General features: G+C 48.5%; 7 protein-coding genes and 1 non-coding gene across 8 annotated transcripts; 4 read left to right on the top strand and 4 right to left on the bottom strand.

The window, feature by feature from the left end:
* Positions 1–401: 401 nt before the first annotated feature.
* On the top strand, positions 402–2712 carry FPRO_12147 (uncharacterized protein; the record flags this gene model as incomplete). The annotated part of the gene is made up of 5 exons (XM_031221698.1): positions 402–1443; positions 1493–1755; positions 1808–1914; positions 1964–2259; positions 2312–2712. The coding sequence occupies 5 exons, from the start codon at positions 402–404 to the stop codon at positions 2710–2712; spliced, it is 2109 nt and encodes a 702-aa protein (XP_031087231.1).
* Positions 2713–3019: 307 nt separating this feature from the next.
* On the top strand, positions 3020–4266 carry FPRO_12146 (uncharacterized protein; the record flags this gene model as incomplete). The annotated part of the gene is made up of 3 exons (XM_031221697.1): positions 3020–3209; positions 3270–4054; positions 4117–4266. The coding sequence occupies 3 exons, from the start codon at positions 3020–3022 to the stop codon at positions 4264–4266; spliced, it is 1125 nt and encodes a 374-aa protein (XP_031087230.1).
* Positions 4267–5129: 863 nt separating this feature from the next.
* On the top strand, positions 5130–6831 carry FPRO_12145 (uncharacterized protein; the record flags this gene model as incomplete). The annotated part of the gene is made up of 2 exons (XM_031221696.1): positions 5130–5639; positions 5686–6831. 2 exons carry the CDS (start codon positions 5130–5132, stop codon positions 6829–6831), a joined length of 1656 nt encoding a protein of 551 aa, XP_031087229.1.
* A 268-nt stretch (positions 6832–7099) lies between these two features.
* Positions 7100–8788, bottom strand: FPRO_12144 (related to sterigmatocystin biosynthesis P450 monooxygenase STCS; the record flags this gene model as incomplete). Its single annotated transcript, XM_031221695.1, has 2 exons — positions 7100–8602; positions 8663–8788. The coding sequence occupies 2 exons, from the start codon at positions 8786–8788 to the stop codon at positions 7100–7102; spliced, it is 1629 nt and encodes a 542-aa protein (XP_031087228.1).
* Positions 8789–9260: 472 nt separating this feature from the next.
* Positions 9261–9332, top strand: tRNA. The gene has a single exon. It is a non-coding gene; the product is annotated as a tRNA-Gly (tRNA).
* Positions 9333–9502: 170 nt separating this feature from the next.
* FPRO_12143 (uncharacterized protein) lies at positions 9503–11731 on the bottom strand (the record flags this gene model as incomplete). Its single annotated transcript, XM_031221694.1, has 1 exon — positions 9503–11731. The coding sequence occupies one exon, from the start codon at positions 11729–11731 to the stop codon at positions 9503–9505; it is 2229 nt and encodes a 742-aa protein (XP_031087227.1).
* Positions 11732–13380: 1649 nt separating this feature from the next.
* On the bottom strand, positions 13381–14643 carry FPRO_12142 (uncharacterized protein; the record flags this gene model as incomplete). Its single annotated transcript, XM_031221693.1, has 1 exon — positions 13381–14643. One exon carries the CDS (start codon positions 14641–14643, stop codon positions 13381–13383), a length of 1263 nt encoding a protein of 420 aa, XP_031087226.1.
* A 206-nt stretch (positions 14644–14849) lies between these two features.
* Positions 14850–15372, bottom strand: FPRO_12141 (uncharacterized protein; the record flags this gene model as incomplete). The annotated part of the gene is made up of 2 exons (XM_031221691.1): positions 14850–14998; positions 15048–15372. 2 exons carry the CDS (start codon positions 15370–15372, stop codon positions 14850–14852), a joined length of 474 nt encoding a protein of 157 aa, XP_031087225.1.
* Positions 15373–16367: the final 995 nt, after the last annotated feature.

Here is a 16367-nt window from a genome sequence, read left to right as displayed (position 1 = left end):
TTGTGTCATGGGCTGGAGGCAAACTGTATCATTTATGGTCCTTTATATACGTTGCGACTCACAATCAATCGCCTTGTATCTTGTATTGTCTTGGAGCGATGTGGGATAGACATAGACGCCACAATATCTGGTCTGGGGAGATATTCTCTGTACCCTTTTCCCTCCCCTGTCCTGCGCTGTGTCCCCAACTGCGCAAGTAGTGATTGTCCAACTTCTGAGCTCTCATTCGCCTCCCACAAAGACTCCGACTAGTCCCGTTTCCTCTACGGAGCACTGCCCCACTTCCCCGCGATCTGAGAACCTAAGCCGGGATCGAGACCGGAATGCGGAGTTGCATCATCTTTATCCCATCAAAGCTGCATTTTTCCTTCGTCACAGTCCACCCACATCGACATCCGACAATGTCTGACAACGCATCATCGTCAGAGACCGGTTTTACATGCTCCCGCTGTAACAAGACGTACAAGCGGCGAGAACACCTCAAGCGCCACGCTGCATCCCACAGTAGTCTCCGACCTCACAGATGTAGCTTCTGTGGCCAATCATATCAACGGGCTGATGTTCTCAAGCGACATGCTCTAGCTTGTCAGACCAAAGTCAGGGCTGGGGAGGTGTCGTCAAGTAGCCGACGAGCATGCGACCTCTGTGCTCAGCAGAAGAAGGCCTGTAGCACTGGTCACCCATGCGAACATTGCCGTCGGAAGTCGGTCCAATGCATTTACTCCTTCAGTAACGGCCTAGCAACAGAAAACAACTTGCCTGTAGGGCAGGATGACAAGCAATATACTGACGAAGCCAGCCTACCGACGGTGGTATTTGGAGATGATGCGCTATTCGATTATCTTGGCAACTGTACTTCAGTGACTGATATGCTCCAAGGATCAGATAGCAATCAAGACTGGTTGGACTTTATTAACCTCGCCGCTGGTCATTTTCAGATAATGCCCACCAGTCCCCAAACTCACCTAGACAACTACACCTTTCACTTTCTCGACAACTTCACAAGAAAGTCTGGGCTGGTGGACTCATTCGACTGCGGAACATTTGAACAGCGAATGGGAGTTGAAGCAATTCACCGATCAGGGGAGGGTTATGTTATACAAACCACTGAACCAGACGAGGTTGTACACCTCAATAGCTCATTGATGGATCATCCACAGCCCCAACCATTAGATCTCCAGGACCCTCTCATCATCCAAACTCACCAAATACTTCTAGATATCAAACAAGTCGTTACCGTAAAACCTCGAAACAGTGTCGTTGAGCTGGAATGGTCGACTATTCTAGAACAGACGTGCATCCGATTCTTTTCTCCGCACAACTTACGGAAATATCTTGCACTGTTCTGGCATATATGGCACCCAAACGTCAACTTTGTGCACCGCCCTACTTTTGACCCGGTGAACTCGAAGTCGATCCTTGTAGCCTGCATGGCATTGATAGGTACTTGAAAGTAAAGCCATTGATGATGGGTAGATCCTGACGTTAATAGGTGCAAGCGTATCGCCAAGCAAGACTGATAATGAACAAGCCAAGATCTGGTTCAATTGTGTCGAGGAAATTGTCTTTACGGATGACGACTTTTGCAATGATCCTCTAAATAACCAGGATACCCCGTTGCTGAACCCAGTTCAAAACATCTCGAAGATCCAAGCTCTGCAGGCAGCATATATGGTCTGCCTCTACCAGGGCTGGGAGGGAACAGAAGCTAACAAACGACGGATCCGTCGATACCGGTTCAGTACTGTAATATCTGTAAGATACCTTGTCTCTGTATCTCCTAGTTCATCAACTAATCAGTGTTTAGATGGCAAGAGACTTCGGTATTATGTCTGCTAGGCACCCAGATTACTCCATGTGCCTATATGGCAGATTTGATTGGAGAGACTTTTCTGCACGAGAGCAACTTATTCGGTAAAGAGGATCCATATACATGTTGACCGATAACTAACATCTACGAAAGCATATTTCTTTGGATATATCTTCTCGATCATGCATTTGTAATCTTCAATAATCTACCCCCCAGGATGGTTATTAAAGAAATGAGCATGCACATGGCATTTCCTGAAGCAGCATTCCAAGCCGGCACATCAACAGAATGCGCTCGAGAACTACAAAACTGGCACTTGAGATCCACATTGATGAAAAACATAACATTTCGTGAGGTTGTCGAGAGATTCTGTGGAAAACCTTTCTCGAATGACATGCGACGACTCTTTGCTGACCTTGGCCCCCTCAACCTCTTCGCGGTTGTATCAGGTAAGACTACCAACAAACTCCGACTGCCCTCCTGTTCTGATACAGATTATAGCCTTCCATGCACTGATATTCCAGCACCAAAATTCCTTTGGTGGCCATGATCAACTGCAGGCAGTTCGCAACGCTCTCGACAATTGGAAATCAGCTTGGGAAACGTACTCAGATGAATTCTCATTCTCACCGCCGCATGTCATGGTGGACAGACAAAACGTGGCAACGGAGAATCTCTGGAGGAGAGTAGGTTTTATGCGCCACTCTCCAGAATATTGGCTCCTGGGGAAACTGCTCGTCGATCGCCTTTCAACGTCAAGTGATTCATTGCGTAGCCCTGAGTCTGCGGTGCCTGATGTGAGCGGCTCAGCACACGAACCAATTCTTACAAGATATGATCAGACGAGTATGCTTCAAGTGAATGACTTGATCACAGGGTTTCAGAATGTACATATTCACTAGACAGGCTGTCAATTAGGATCTTTTCGCCATTCTAGAACTATCTCATTGGTGCAACTACCGTGCGGAGACATAATTCAGTAATCCTAGCCCATCCAGCTTCCGTATGCAGTCGGTAGTCCACTAACGGAATTGCTTGAGGTCGCCATTCCGCCCCCACATCGTCTCCGACCGGCATCTTTAAGCGGCAAGTAGCCTCGGAAAGGCGCTGTAACCCCCGCGATTTGCTCCCAGCACATCAAAAGCCTAATAATGCGGGGGATTCTCTCGCATGTTAGAATCTTGTGTTACATTGTCAATTGCAGCGAAAATGACACGGACAACAGCACTTATCGCACCAGCCTTGGATGGCAGTTTTGAACTAAAGGAAGTCTATTTGGACTCTCTGCAACCAGATGAAGCGCTGGTAGAGATCCATGCGTCTGGTGTCTGCCATACTGACCTCTCTTGTGCAAGTGGTAAATTGCCATGCGCGCCGAATGCTGTTCTTGGCCACGAAGGTAAGTGAGGTCGGGGTCCCTTGTCACAGATATGTATGCTAACTACCATAACCATTGCAGGAGGAGGCGTTGTTCTTGAGGTCGGCACAAATGTCACTTCGGTCTCACCAGGCGACAAAGTCCTTCTATCCTTCTCATCCTGTGGCTCATGTCCTGGATGCAAATCAGACCATCCAGCCTATTGCTACAACTTCAACGACTACAACTTTGGCGGTAAACGCCCTGACGGGTCAGCTGCTATGTCAATCATGCAAGATGGGGGGAAACAACCGATTTACAGCACCTTCTTCGGCCAAAGCTCTTTTGCGGCGCGAACTATTGTTCATCGATCGAGCATTGTCAAGGTACCTCAACAAACACCACTTGACCTCTTTGCGCCGCTGGGCTGCGGCATACAGACCGGCGTTGGTGCTGTATTCAATACATTGGATGTCAAGCCTGGTAGCTCCGTCGCGATTTTCGGCGTGGGGTCTGTTGGCTTAGCGGCTGTGATGGCTGCAAAGGCACGAAAGGCAAGCAGAATTATCGCCATCGACCTACAGCCAGAGCGACTAGAACTCGCCAAAGAATTAGGTGCTACGGATGGAGTGCTCGGTCCCGATCAGGAGCACATCATCGAGGCCATAAAGAACATCTGTCCCCCTCTTGGTGTCGACTTTGCAGTCGACTGTACTGGCGTCCCCTCCATCATCGAAACTATGGTCGCTTCATTAGGAATGAGGGGCAGGGCAGCTACAGTTGGCGCACCTGGGGGCAGCGCGCATGCGAAGATCGATATCATGAGTCATCTCACGTACGGCAAGGAGTACGTGGGTTGCTCTGAGGGTGATAGCAATCCTGCAGTTGTAAGTATAAGCCCTGTCCTGCCTTTATCTGAACCTGCTGTTACTGACCGGTCTCCAACTAGCTGATTCCTGAGCTCATCGAGATGCATGCCAATGGCCTACTGCCACTTGAGAGGCTGATAGCGTACTATGATATCAAGGACTACGAGAAGGCCATGGCCGATATGAAGAGTGGAAAGGTCATCAAGCCAGTCTTGAAATGGACTGGCTAGTGTCCATGCAATCAGAGAGTCATGTTTCTCCCACGAATGGGTTTCTTAGCTGCTCTTGTTTGTCACATCTGAGACTCATGGTTAAACAAGCAAAGGGGATTAAATCTATTGTGAAGCAGTTGATTCAATTTCATAGAAGCACGCTCCGATGCTGTTAGTGGCCAAATAAAGAAACTCGTCCATCATGCGGTGGTGCCGACATTCCGTGGATGCAATACAGGAACGTCATTCACACGTCTGAGCTCGATGAAGAACCCGTTTCGGCTGTGAGACCGTTTGCCAACGGGCTTCTCTCCGAATTGCACATGGTTCTGGAACATCATAATCTTTGTTTGCTAATGCATGAATGGGCCTTGTGGCACGGTTTCCCCCAGTCTCCAGACATCATGGCGTGGAGAGTCGATGCTGGTACCCCAACTACGATATCGGGAAATGTTGTCCGCTTTTAGCACCAATTCCTTTGTAGGGTTACAATGTATTGCCTCCCATTGGTTGAGATCAATTTCATGCCTCTCGAGTCTTGGAGGGCTAGTGGCTTGGCCTAGAATTGGAGAAGCCACAAGATTGAAAGCCGCGGAATGATTTTCCCAAAATAGGCAACCCACCATGATCCCGACACTTTAGCTCCAACGCCTTGGCCTTCCCCAGATAATTTCCCCGCGGGGAACGAAAGTGTTTCTTGATTTGTTGCTTTCTATGACTCGAAGCTACGATGGCGGTCTTTTCTGAACCAGTTGGCTATATAACATCATCATGCCCTCCGCTGTTCTTGTAACTCGTCTTTCTTCTCACCACCGCATCAATCATACCCTTGTCTTTGACCAGCCTCATTACTCGACATCACTGGATCCAGAGCTCGCACAATGTCTACTGACAGCCCTTCTCCTAGTGGGTATCCTCCCAAGGATCACCCACAAGTTGAGAACATCGAAGATCCCGCTGCTTCATCAAACAATTCTCCTATTGTCTTTCTAGATGAGGAGATCTCCTACGGCAAAGGCGGCATTCGTGGCGTCGTTCAATCGCCATACATCTTCGGTGCTGCCTTCTTAGCGTCCATGGGAGGCTTTTCATTTGGCTACGACCAAGGAGTCATCTCAATCGTCAACGTGATGAGCCAGTTTCATGAGGCATTCCCCCGCACTGAAACTGCATTTGGGAAAGGCTTCATGACTGGCATGCTGGAACTTGGAGCTTTTATCGGATGTCTCTTCATGCCTACACTCGCTGATAAGATCTCACGCAAAAAGGCTCTTTCGATCGTTGTCGTCATCTTCAACATTGGCGCTATCATGCAAACTGCGGCTAACTCCTATGGCCTTCTGGTAGCTGGAAGAACTATAGGTGGTATTGGCGTCGGAACACTGGCAATGGTATGTAGATATCGTTTTTGTTCTTCTGGGCCGGCTAACAGAATAGGGTGCTCCAATCTACATCTCCGAAATCGCACCGCCAAACCTGAGAGGAACCCTACTTGTCCTCGAGTCTGTCTCATGTGTTCTCGGCGTCGTTGTATCCTTCTGGATCACATATGCGACCCGCCATCTCCCTGGCGACCTCTCTTTTCGACTGCCATTTGGCCTTCAGATGGTCTGCAGCACTATCCTCGGCATCGGCATTCACTTCTTTCCCTACTCGCCACGATGGCTTGCTCTCGTCGACCGATCGGACGATGCGCTGCAGAGCTTAGAAAAGCTCCGCCGACTCCCCAGAACCGACCCTCGAGTTGAGAAAGAACATATCGGCATCCTCAATGAAGTGGCACTGCAAAAGATCATGCAAGAGAAGCGGCACCCAGGCGTCAGCGGCCTAAAGCTTGAGATTCTTGGCTGGAAAGACCTTTTCCAGAAGAAGTCCTGGCATCGAACTTCCATCGCTGTCGGAGTAGCCTTCTTTCAGCAGCTTTCGGGCATCAACGCATTCATCTACTATGCCCCTACGCTCTTCCAGTCCCTAGGCCAATCATCTGAAATGTCTCTGATCATGTCTGGTGTCTTCAATATGTTGCAGCTTGTCGCGGTAACTGTGTGCTTTTTCATCATCGATAAGGTTGGACGACGGCCACTGGCTATCTGGGGCGGCATTGGAGGAGGTACAGCATGGGGCATTATGGCAGTTTTGGTAGGCATATTCAACGACAAGTGGAGCTCCAATTCATCCGCAGGCTGGGCTGCCGTGGCAATGGCCTTTTGCTTCATCCTCATCTACGGAGTCTCCTATGCTCCATTGGGCTGGGCTCTTCCTGCTGAGGTCTTCCCCAATGCGTCTAGGTCCAAGGGAGTAGCCCTCGCTACAGCCACGGTATGGCTCTTCAACTTTATCGTCGGCGTTGCAACACCTCCCATGATTGAGAGCATCGGATTCGGTGTTTATATCTTTTTCGGGTCCTGGTGTTTCCTCGCGGCTGTTTGGGCGTTCTTCCTGGTCCCAGAGACCAAGGGGAAGACATTGGAGCAGATGGACGAGATCTTCGGTGACCATGCAGGTCAGGAGGAGTTGGAGATCATGCAATCCAGGATGGGTATCGCCGGGTATGGGCTGAAGAAGGATGTGGTGCAGGTCTGAAGAGCCCCCGAGTCCGCTGAGGTGATCAGTACGTACCTGGAAACGTTAGTGCATTTGGGTAGAGGCTCAACGCGAGCTACCCTCCACCTCTGGGGTTTTGCAAGACAGATGATCTATGAATATATTGACTATTGCAATTTCGCCATTTCTTCTACTTATGCCACTTCAATATCTTCGTACATGGACTGGCTGTAGTATGTCTTAACCTCCGTCATTGCGTTTCACAAGTGACAAGCCCCTCAGACAATGGCTTTACAGATTCTCCGATCTACTCATTGCTATTTCCGACCTTCTTAATCCTTACCATGACAGGCCTGCCCTTACTAGGATGTGCAGTCAGCTCTCCAGGCATTTGTGCCTGATAAGCTTGATATCCCAGCAACACTTCATCCTTTTCCTTATATGCAGGCACAATGTCAAGCTCCCTGACAGTCATGGCAAGGAGAAGTCTCAACTCTGTTAAAGCCAATTCCTGGCCAATGCACCCCCGAGGACCTAGCTCAAATGGTCGAAACGCATTTTTGTGAGCCACAGGATAAAGCCACCTTTCTGGGATAAACTTATCGGGTTCAGACCAGAACTTGGGATTTCTATGGATGGCCTTGCTTGCTGAAAAGAGGATGAAGCCGTCTGTTGGAAGCTGCTGTCCTGTCTCAGGATGTCCCAGGAAGAATGTCGGAGAGCCCTCTCGGCAAGATCCAATTGGCGGCTCTAATCTCAAAGTCTCTTTTATGATTGCAGTGGTATAAGAAAGCTGGTTGAGCAATGTCGGGGTTTCGGATATCCGTCTGGTTGCATCAGACGGGTCAGTCCCCAAGACCGCATCGTGTTCCAGCTGCAACTTGGCGAGGGCATCAGGATGTTGGTAAAGATAATTGTAAGCAAAGCAAAGCGTGGATGCAGTGGTGTCATGGCCAGCGAAGAGGAAGATCTTCAGATTCTCAATGGTGACATCCAGAAATTCTGGGTCAATAGTGCCACCCGACGTGCCTTCGAGGCCATATTCCTTCATGTACGTTCTGATGGCGAGGCCATTTACGGTCTTTGGCCCCTCTTGTCGTTCGTGATTTTGAACTTGAGCCTCTATCAATGGCTGGAGCTGACTGTGAAGTTGACGGTTTAGAGACGAGAGGCGAGAGTGACGGAAAGGATTCAGAAGTCTCCCCCATTGTGGTGGCGACCAGTCTGTGACAAGCAGTGAGATTGCGCTTTTCAGTGTCGGGAAAATCTTGTCGTCAACGCCTGTTTGAATGCCTAGACTTATACCCAAGACAGAACGACCGATGATATCGCAAGTAGCCTTCATAACACAATCTTCAAGAGGGACAACACGTCCATCTTTAGCGATCTTTTGCAGGTATTTCTTCCAAACCAATGCCTCTTCAATGAACTCGGGAACAAGGGCCGTGATGTTTTGTGTCGAAAAGCCAGGATTGAAAGCGGCTCGCCATTTCTTCCAAAACGCTCCTTCGGACAGAACAAGGTCTTTTAATCCCGTCAAGGGACGAAATTGACCTCTGATAATTTCATGCTTCGGTCGCGACGTTTCTTGAGTAAACTGCGCCGCGATGTCAGGGTGAAAGGTCGCCAACATGGGCCATGAGATGGGCCACAGATCGATGTAGCATATGCCCAGCTCCGCAAGTTCAGGGTAGTCTCGAGCAAGAAAGTCTGGCATCAATTGGCCGTGGACATCTTGGGGATACTTGGCCATGATTTTGCCCACGGCGATGAGGTTGCCGAGAAGCCATGAGTGGCCTGGTAGCGTTGGCTGTATGAATTAACGATGAACTCGAGACCTAGGTACATGATTGATCGATTGATTACTCACAAGGTTGTACTTTTTGACCGTTCGCCGAAAAAAGACCCGCTGCTGGTAAAGCTTGAAGGCAAAGTACAGGATGGCCGTGAGGACGAAGATGCCGCCCCATTTCAGCATTGGAACGGTTGCAGGCATTGTTTGTCGCCCAATTCTTCTCAATGGCCATTGTCTACAAGAATTGCCATAAGGAATTTATTTAAATAAGTATAAAAGAATGCGAAAACTGCGATGGAAGCTCTTGCTGACGCTGCCCCTCTTCCTAGTGGCGGAATATCGTTTGCCCAGAATCCCAAGTCAGAGGAAGCCCATGCGGTGCAGCCTATCATTGAGCTTCTTTGGTGAACTGAACGGAATCCCGTTTACTCAATAGGCTCAAACTTTAAGCTGAATGTGCTTCCCGTGATTGGAGAGGCTAATTGAGATTGAGCGATGCTGTGTAGGATGTGCTTGCCATTGAGTTCTATAGAGACTGCAGACTCTGCCCAAAGCTAGCATAAGATACAGTGGTAATCTTCCATAGAATTGGGGCATTGCAGAGCGGAGAAATGCCAGAGCTCTTCGATCTCGTCGCTATAGGTTCTAAATCATCTGAAGCTATCATTAATAAGCGACCGTGGTGTAGTGGTTAGCATTAACGCCTTCCAAGCGTTAGAGAGGGGTTCGATTCCCCTCGGTCGCAATGGTCCAAACATGCCTCAAATAGGATGTTACTTTTTGACCGATTACTGCTTCAAACTCTCAAATGTCCTCTTTTTAGGGAAAAGAATTAAGCGATATTAAGAAATTAGAATTAGAGTAAAGATGGTATGCTAAAGAATGCTGTTAATATTTTCCTCCTTACATCTCTAATTATCCTTCCAACTCAGCCCTGAACTCATATGTCCGTTCCCCTGGCCGTTCATCATTTGGAAAACACCTGATTTTAGTGTCCCTCTTCTCCACCTTGTCCACTGGAACCTTCTTCGTAGCGCCCGCGATAGCAGAGAATGTCATCACGCGTTGTGCGTTGTTTCCGTCGCTTGACATGGCATCAATGCCGTAGTACACACCAATCGATGCCACAACGAATGACACAGAGTAAACAGCGACAAGGACAGGCCAACCGTAGTCAAAGAAGTTGGCTTTGCGTCGGCGTTCACATTGGTACTTGGTGTCTTCACCTCCGATGCCGGTACCAGACAGCTTGGATGGGTCGGCAGCCCATGCTACGACAAGAAGCTGGGGATCGGAAAGGAGTGAGATGATCAAGTCTTCGTACACACGCCGGACTTGTTGCTGGAAGTCGTGGACTACAAGACTCTCGTGTCTATCGAAGAGGTTGGTGGTCGTAATAGCCCCGTCTGCTACGACGGATCCCTGGACCTTGACATTGCCAAAAAGCTTCTCACGGAGTCTGAGCCCAAGGCTATGATAGGCGGCTATGCGGCGGTATCGAGCATAATCGTTACGAGGGCTGACATAATTCTTCTCTGGCTCTGCGACGTTTCCATCGGCTGTTCCATCCGTGGATTCATTGGTCCAACTGCTCCAGGTCGTATCGATAATCTTTCGCTTGTAGTCCCGACCTGTAATATTGTACTTCTGAAATCCTGAGGTGAAGTTGAATGTGACGGTGTAATTGACCTCCCAATGATCGCAAGCAAAGATAATGGGAGTGTAATCGTCGTTCCACCCATCGGCTTCACTATCCATTGCATGAGCCTTGGTGTGATCGTCCACGGCGGCATAGCCAATCCAGATTGAAGGTTCGGTTCGAAACACGCCGAGATGCTTGGGGAAGGGCGGGCCATCGACCTCGGAAGGAATTCCACCGATCGACACATTGTCCATCTGAGGACGCATGTACTCTCCGAGATCTGTGTTGGCGAAGTAAGTGAAGTTGGAGGCTGGCACAAGCTGGCTGAGGTTGAATGGCGCTTTAGCATCTCCAAAACTCTTCATCTTGGACCCGACTCCATTAGCAAGCTCTTCGCATTTATATCCGGGCCCAACAAAATGGACTGTCGTGGAACAATCCCATCCATCTCCACAGATCTCGAGCGAGATGTTCTCTTTCTGGGTTGTCTGTCCGCTTGAAAATACACCAGCTGCGATGCGATCGAGTGCAGAAGAAGGAACGTTGTAGTATTCGAAGATATCGTCATCCTCTGCGGCTCCTTCGGCAAGGTTTCCATCTGGCGCAGTCCAGTTGTAGCCAGAAAGTGAGCGACCATTCATGACTTCACCTTCGGCCTTCTTGGGAGTCTGAAAACTCTCTTTTGCTTCATTGCTGAAGTTCAAAGTTCGGATTGAGGGACAGAGTGTATCTTCTATCCTCTCGCCTGGCACGACGTAGAGTGACGCTGATGAAAGAATGACAACAAGAGGGCTGAGCCACATATATAGAGCAAGAAACATGACAAACCACGATTTGATCCATGCCTCCCTGTTAAAAAGCTCGATGATATTGTGGGTAGCTCCGAATAAGGCATCAACAGCGTGGATCGAGAATCCTTTCTGTCCTACGGCTCGCCATGCGACTTGCTGATGGGCCATAACCGCAGCAAGGATGAAGTTTGCGTTGGCGATGAATGAGATCAATTGGCCCAATCGCATCCACCATTGTTGGTGTTTGGCTTCCTGGCCATCAAGATGCATGTATAGAAAGTGATGACCGACTGCGCCAGCGACTCCAATGACCAGGCAAGCAATCATGGACCATCGACTCTTCATGATCCTCAACATCAGAGGTCCAGACTCAGGCAAGGCACCTGCGGTAGGTCGATTTACGACGTGTACATCAGGAACCTTTGAGTATGTGTCATGAACAGGCACGTGGCCCATCAGACCTCTATGACTGTCGTGAGCCCTATCGTAGTCGGGAGTATCTCGAAGATTTGGGCTCTGGGGATCTATCCATAGTGACTGGTGCGGGAACGTCTCTCGTGCGATTGACTCGGGGGAGACGGCCTGGGGAGGGAACTGACCCAAAGAAGGCTGTGGAGACACAACCGGCTCTGGGAAAGACTGTTGGTGCTGGACAGGAGAATAAGCATATAGTTTACGCTCCTGCCCATCGTTGACGATTTTACCATCCATTTTGTGTTGATTGATATCCACTCGATGAGATGGTCGCAGGTTGGGTCGAGGTTTGTCCAAGAGAACGAGAGTCCAGTCAGGAGCCGTATCCAAGGATATCTCGACGGGTAGCGCTTATATGGAACGAGAACGTGGCGAAATTGCGCTTGCCTCGCTTTCATTAAAGGGTGTCAGCTACTGCAGCTAAAGAGTAAGCTGCATATTCAATGCTTTTGGCCCCCAGGGCTCAGAGCTATCTGCGGTGAAACCTCCCAGTTGGGGAAGCCTAGCCGAGCCGTCTTCTGGGTAAAGGCCAGCCCTCGATTTCCATAATGTCCTCCTGCGAATAACAACTTGGGTATACGTCCCGATGAGACGGGTTTCCTAGGTATCGTCTGATCAGGACCCCATAAGGCTGGTGGCAGATAGCCAAATCGGTGGACACTAAGAACCTTGTGCAGGTACTTCCCACGGTGAACTGAAACGAGGCTTTGGGTGACCTATCAGAGTCGTGGCTGAAGCGAAACCCCGGCTCAAGAGCTTGTCTTTCAGGCTGCCAAGATCCTTTATTAACTAGCGAATGCACTAGCACAGCCCGGTTTGATACGACCTGAAGCTGGGGTTGTAACAGTCACTTTTAAGCTTAAATACCTAAGGCGTAGACGCGAGGTTCTTGGAGAACGGGGTCAGGAGGGACCTAGAAATAGCCTATTATCGCCGCGAACAGGGATCCAGACCATATCTTCTTTGCAAACACCAAGTCACACTTGAACTCGAGCCAAAATAAAGTTGCCTCACAAGGTTGCAGTAGGCTCGCCATCCCTCCCAGCTGTGCTTACTCCCAAGACTTCACCCATGTTCATTCTCCACCAAAGCTGGTTGCGAATCCAGTTTAGCTCCTTAGCGGAATCCGCCATATACGGCTTTGCCGAGATTGCCAACAGCTTACATGCATAGAAAACAAGGTGCTGTTTTCCCTCCTTTCAGTCGTTTTGGGAATCGCAATGCATACCACGATTGATGTGAACTGTAGGCGGGCCAATAGGGCAGATTTGTGGGCGATACAGGGTTGTACGCAGGAAAAAGAATCTGATTTGCTGGGTCGGAAGCAAGGGCTTGATTTTGGGGTAATGAAAACTCTCATCTGCATTACAACTATCAGACCATGATTAGTTTGTTGCCGATGTCTTCAGAATGTCAGGGATAGTTGCACAGACTTTAAGAGCCTACTAGAAATTTGCAGTTAGAACAACTTCAACGTACAGACTTATCGGAAGGCTACTCGAAGCATAAAAAAAAGTGCATTGGCAATATGGCCTTTAGGGTAAGATAAAGGCAATCCTGGAGTTTTAGTTGGTGAGCGCGGCGATGCCACGGTCAACTGCTCGCATCGCTAAGTACCACTCTATTGTATGTGTACTGATGCTTGGCAACAGTGAAGGCGACGAGTATTTTGCCCGTATATGTGTTCTCGGGTTTCTTTACCTTTGTGACCTGGAGGCGAAAGCCTCTTTCAAATTTTTAACCTTATCACAGTAGGTGTACTGAAGAACTTGGTGAGATATTTTAAACTAATGACAAAACTAAGGTCTTGATGGTCCATTTGCGCTCGAGACCCTTAGCTGAGCGTTGGCAATCACCACGCAGAGCTTGAACTTATCACTGATGGTTTACAAGATCCTCACCGTTCTCTTGGCACAATTTGCCATGAGTTCATCAGTATCGACGACTCCTGGAAGCTTCCCCCAATTCATGTATCTGATACGATAGAAAGAACCTAACTGATCAGTAGGCTGGTACAAAGTCAGTCCTCGAAAGCGAAACCGATATTTGTCTCCTCTATCAAGACAAAGTAAAAAATAGAAACGACCCTTTGCATCCTTGAGTGGCATTGCTAATCGCACGACCTTATGTTCCAGCCAGTGACTGAAATTTTTGAGATCTGGTTTTTCTAAATGTGAGATGAATTGATCATCGTCTGACCTCTCGTCAAGGTAGAGTTCACCACCTGTCGTTGGGTCTCCAGGAGCCATAAAATCTCCTGTGCCCAGGAACAGCCCCACAGATCGATAGACAACTTCAAACAAATAGCCGCTGAGCGTGACTGTTCCGCCCATCAGGAACCCGTCTGGCCCTGGCACACCAAGAGGCATTATCTGCTTGACAGCTAAAAAGCAAGGTTCATGAAGCAAGTCCTTGTCTGTACTGACCAGGCAGTTTCCAGCAAGAGACGCCCAGCTCCAAGACGCTGCCGTATAGGTCGCTGATCTCCGTGCTGAAGAGCTGACCTTCCACAAGAGTGCTGCTGGTAGATGACATCGCCAGAGGCCAGCAAGATAGCCTCCAGTCAGCTGGCGTGTCTGCCCGAAAGATTGAACAACGCCCGAGAATGCAACCAGACGGTCAGTTTCTCTCGTCAGATTGGTTCTCATATATGCTAAGACACTCTGGCTCCAAGCATTCATATCGTCTGAGTCTCCAGATGGTGCTGCCTCCTTGAGGGGCTGAGTTTGACTCCACCATCTTCCCCTGTTGGCTTGCGGTGTTCCGATCGGCCACATCTCGCATGCCAGCTTTTCTCTGCAATGCCACCAAAGCTGATGCGAGCCCATGACAAGTGAGCGCTTGGAAAGGTACCATTCTTGATAGACCCATGCCCGGGTGCGCAAAGTGCAATAGGTGATATCGTCCTGCAAGAGGCCATCACACACTAACTGAAAGACTTGCCCGTGAGCCTTTACACGTTGAGGCCTGAGTAGGTGAGCATAGCGGGCCACAAAACTGGTTCCTGAACTGTCAGAAGCTGTAGCAGAGCACAGGTTGAATATTGCATGCTCGTAGACCCGCTTCATGTCCTTCGCCTCTTGCATCCAGCCCAACAATGAATCCTGAATGATACACAGTGAGTCGATCCATATGTATTTAAAGTCCATTCTGAGAGACAACTGGATCGCTTCCTGATAGGTATTGGGCATGTCATGGATGCTTATGCCCAGCTGGAATTGATCAACGTTCTTTTGAAGAAGCTTGATCGCCTCAACCTTGCCCCAACAATGGGAGAATGCGATGTAATCAATGGACTCAACAGAGAAGATTTTCGGAGAAATGAGGCGAACGAGTGATTCGTCGATGATCTCAATTAGTCTTGTTGGCCTGTAATCTGGGCTGCTTCTTCGGCACTTAACATGAGTTTCGCAACAAAGTCAAGCCAGTTCTTGGCAAGTCGGATGAAGTCTGAATCTTGGGGCGAGGCACAAGGCTTGTAGGAAATGGCAAAAGAAATAGGGTCTAATAGTATTGGTTAGGAGAGTTTGATGTGTATGGATTGGACGCATACCGGGGTCTTTCCAAAGCTGAAATGCCCAGCAACAGCCAGTTGGAGCCTTCCCAATAATCAGCCCTTCTAGAGTATCCGTGGAGCCTGCATTATGCAGATTCAAAACATACTCGAAAGAGCTTGAGCGGCACTCTTCGGATCTTCGGAACCAGGTCTTGCTGTGTCGGATTGTGCCACAAATGTAACAGCCGAGGTCGGAAGCTTTTTCCAGGTCAAGGCCACTCTTATGGTGAGGCTGACTAGCGCATAGTATGTGGCTCTTCAAGGCCATGTCGCAGATGGCACAAAGTCTAGAAGGCTCCAATAGGGAGAGATAAGAAGTCATTTTGACAGGCGAGAGATTGGGTTAGTGATTCTCAGTATAATGCCTGAATGTTCTGAAAGTAGTGTTAAAGGAGCAGGATGGGAGACACAAATGAGGGGGATAGCCCAATTTATGTCCTGGTATTGTTACACTATTCATCAAAATAAGTTAGATATGCACCTTGGGATAAGTTTTCTGTTACACTAGTTACACTAGTAGGACCAGTATCAACGCTTGTCGATGTGAAGTCTTACAACATTTTCCTAGGCAAGGTAATAGTAGAACATGTTTAAAACCGATGACTACTGATCTTAGAGTTTTGAAGTTTATATCCCTAAAGCCCAGAAGGAACTAATCTATAGTATTATATTAATAATAGGCTTGCTGGTTTGAGACCGCAAACTCTTATGCTTCAGAATCTAATACCAGAGAACCTTTCTTTAGTTGCATTATGTGTGCCGCCCCTGCTCACCTGTACCGGCCATTAGGTTTGTCAATAGAGAGATCTTAGAATTCAATGATCATTAACGATTTTATCTAGAGAAAGGGCAGAATTGTGCATCGTCATTCTTTTGTTCAATTTCTTCGTTATGGCCTCTCTATAGTAGTTGCTCGTGGAGATTTTGTGCAATTATATTATTGAGCCTTTTCTTCGTTGAGCAAGAATTGGTCCAGCTGTTTGGAACAGGATACGCTCAACTCGCTTTCCGGGACTTTAGTCTTACTAGTTTCTCCAGTTGCTCCATCAGTCCACTTGACAAGAAACATCTAGGTTTCCGAGGTTGGGTCTCTTGACATGATGGACCCATTGCCTTCAATAAGGGCTTAAATGGCCTTTGAAGTACCTTATGGTTCATAAGTTAGTGTATGGTAATACGTCAAAACTCAAGTTCGGCAAACCTTCTTGACTCGACATGATGTCTGGCGTATTGGTTGGTGTAAAGATAATGGGAAACGGCGACAAATTGGCCATATATTACGCTTAAATACACAGAATAAGAAAGTATCGCATCACT

The sequence above is a fragment of the Fusarium proliferatum genome (genome assembly GCF_900067095.1).
Source record: "Fusarium proliferatum ET1 genome assembly, contig: FPRO_scaffold010, whole genome shotgun sequence".
Lineage (NCBI taxonomy): Eukaryota > Fungi > Ascomycota > Sordariomycetes > Hypocreales > Nectriaceae > Fusarium > Fusarium proliferatum.
The sequence above is the reverse complement of the archived record's forward strand: the minus strand, read 5'-3'. Positions and strand labels throughout refer to the sequence as shown.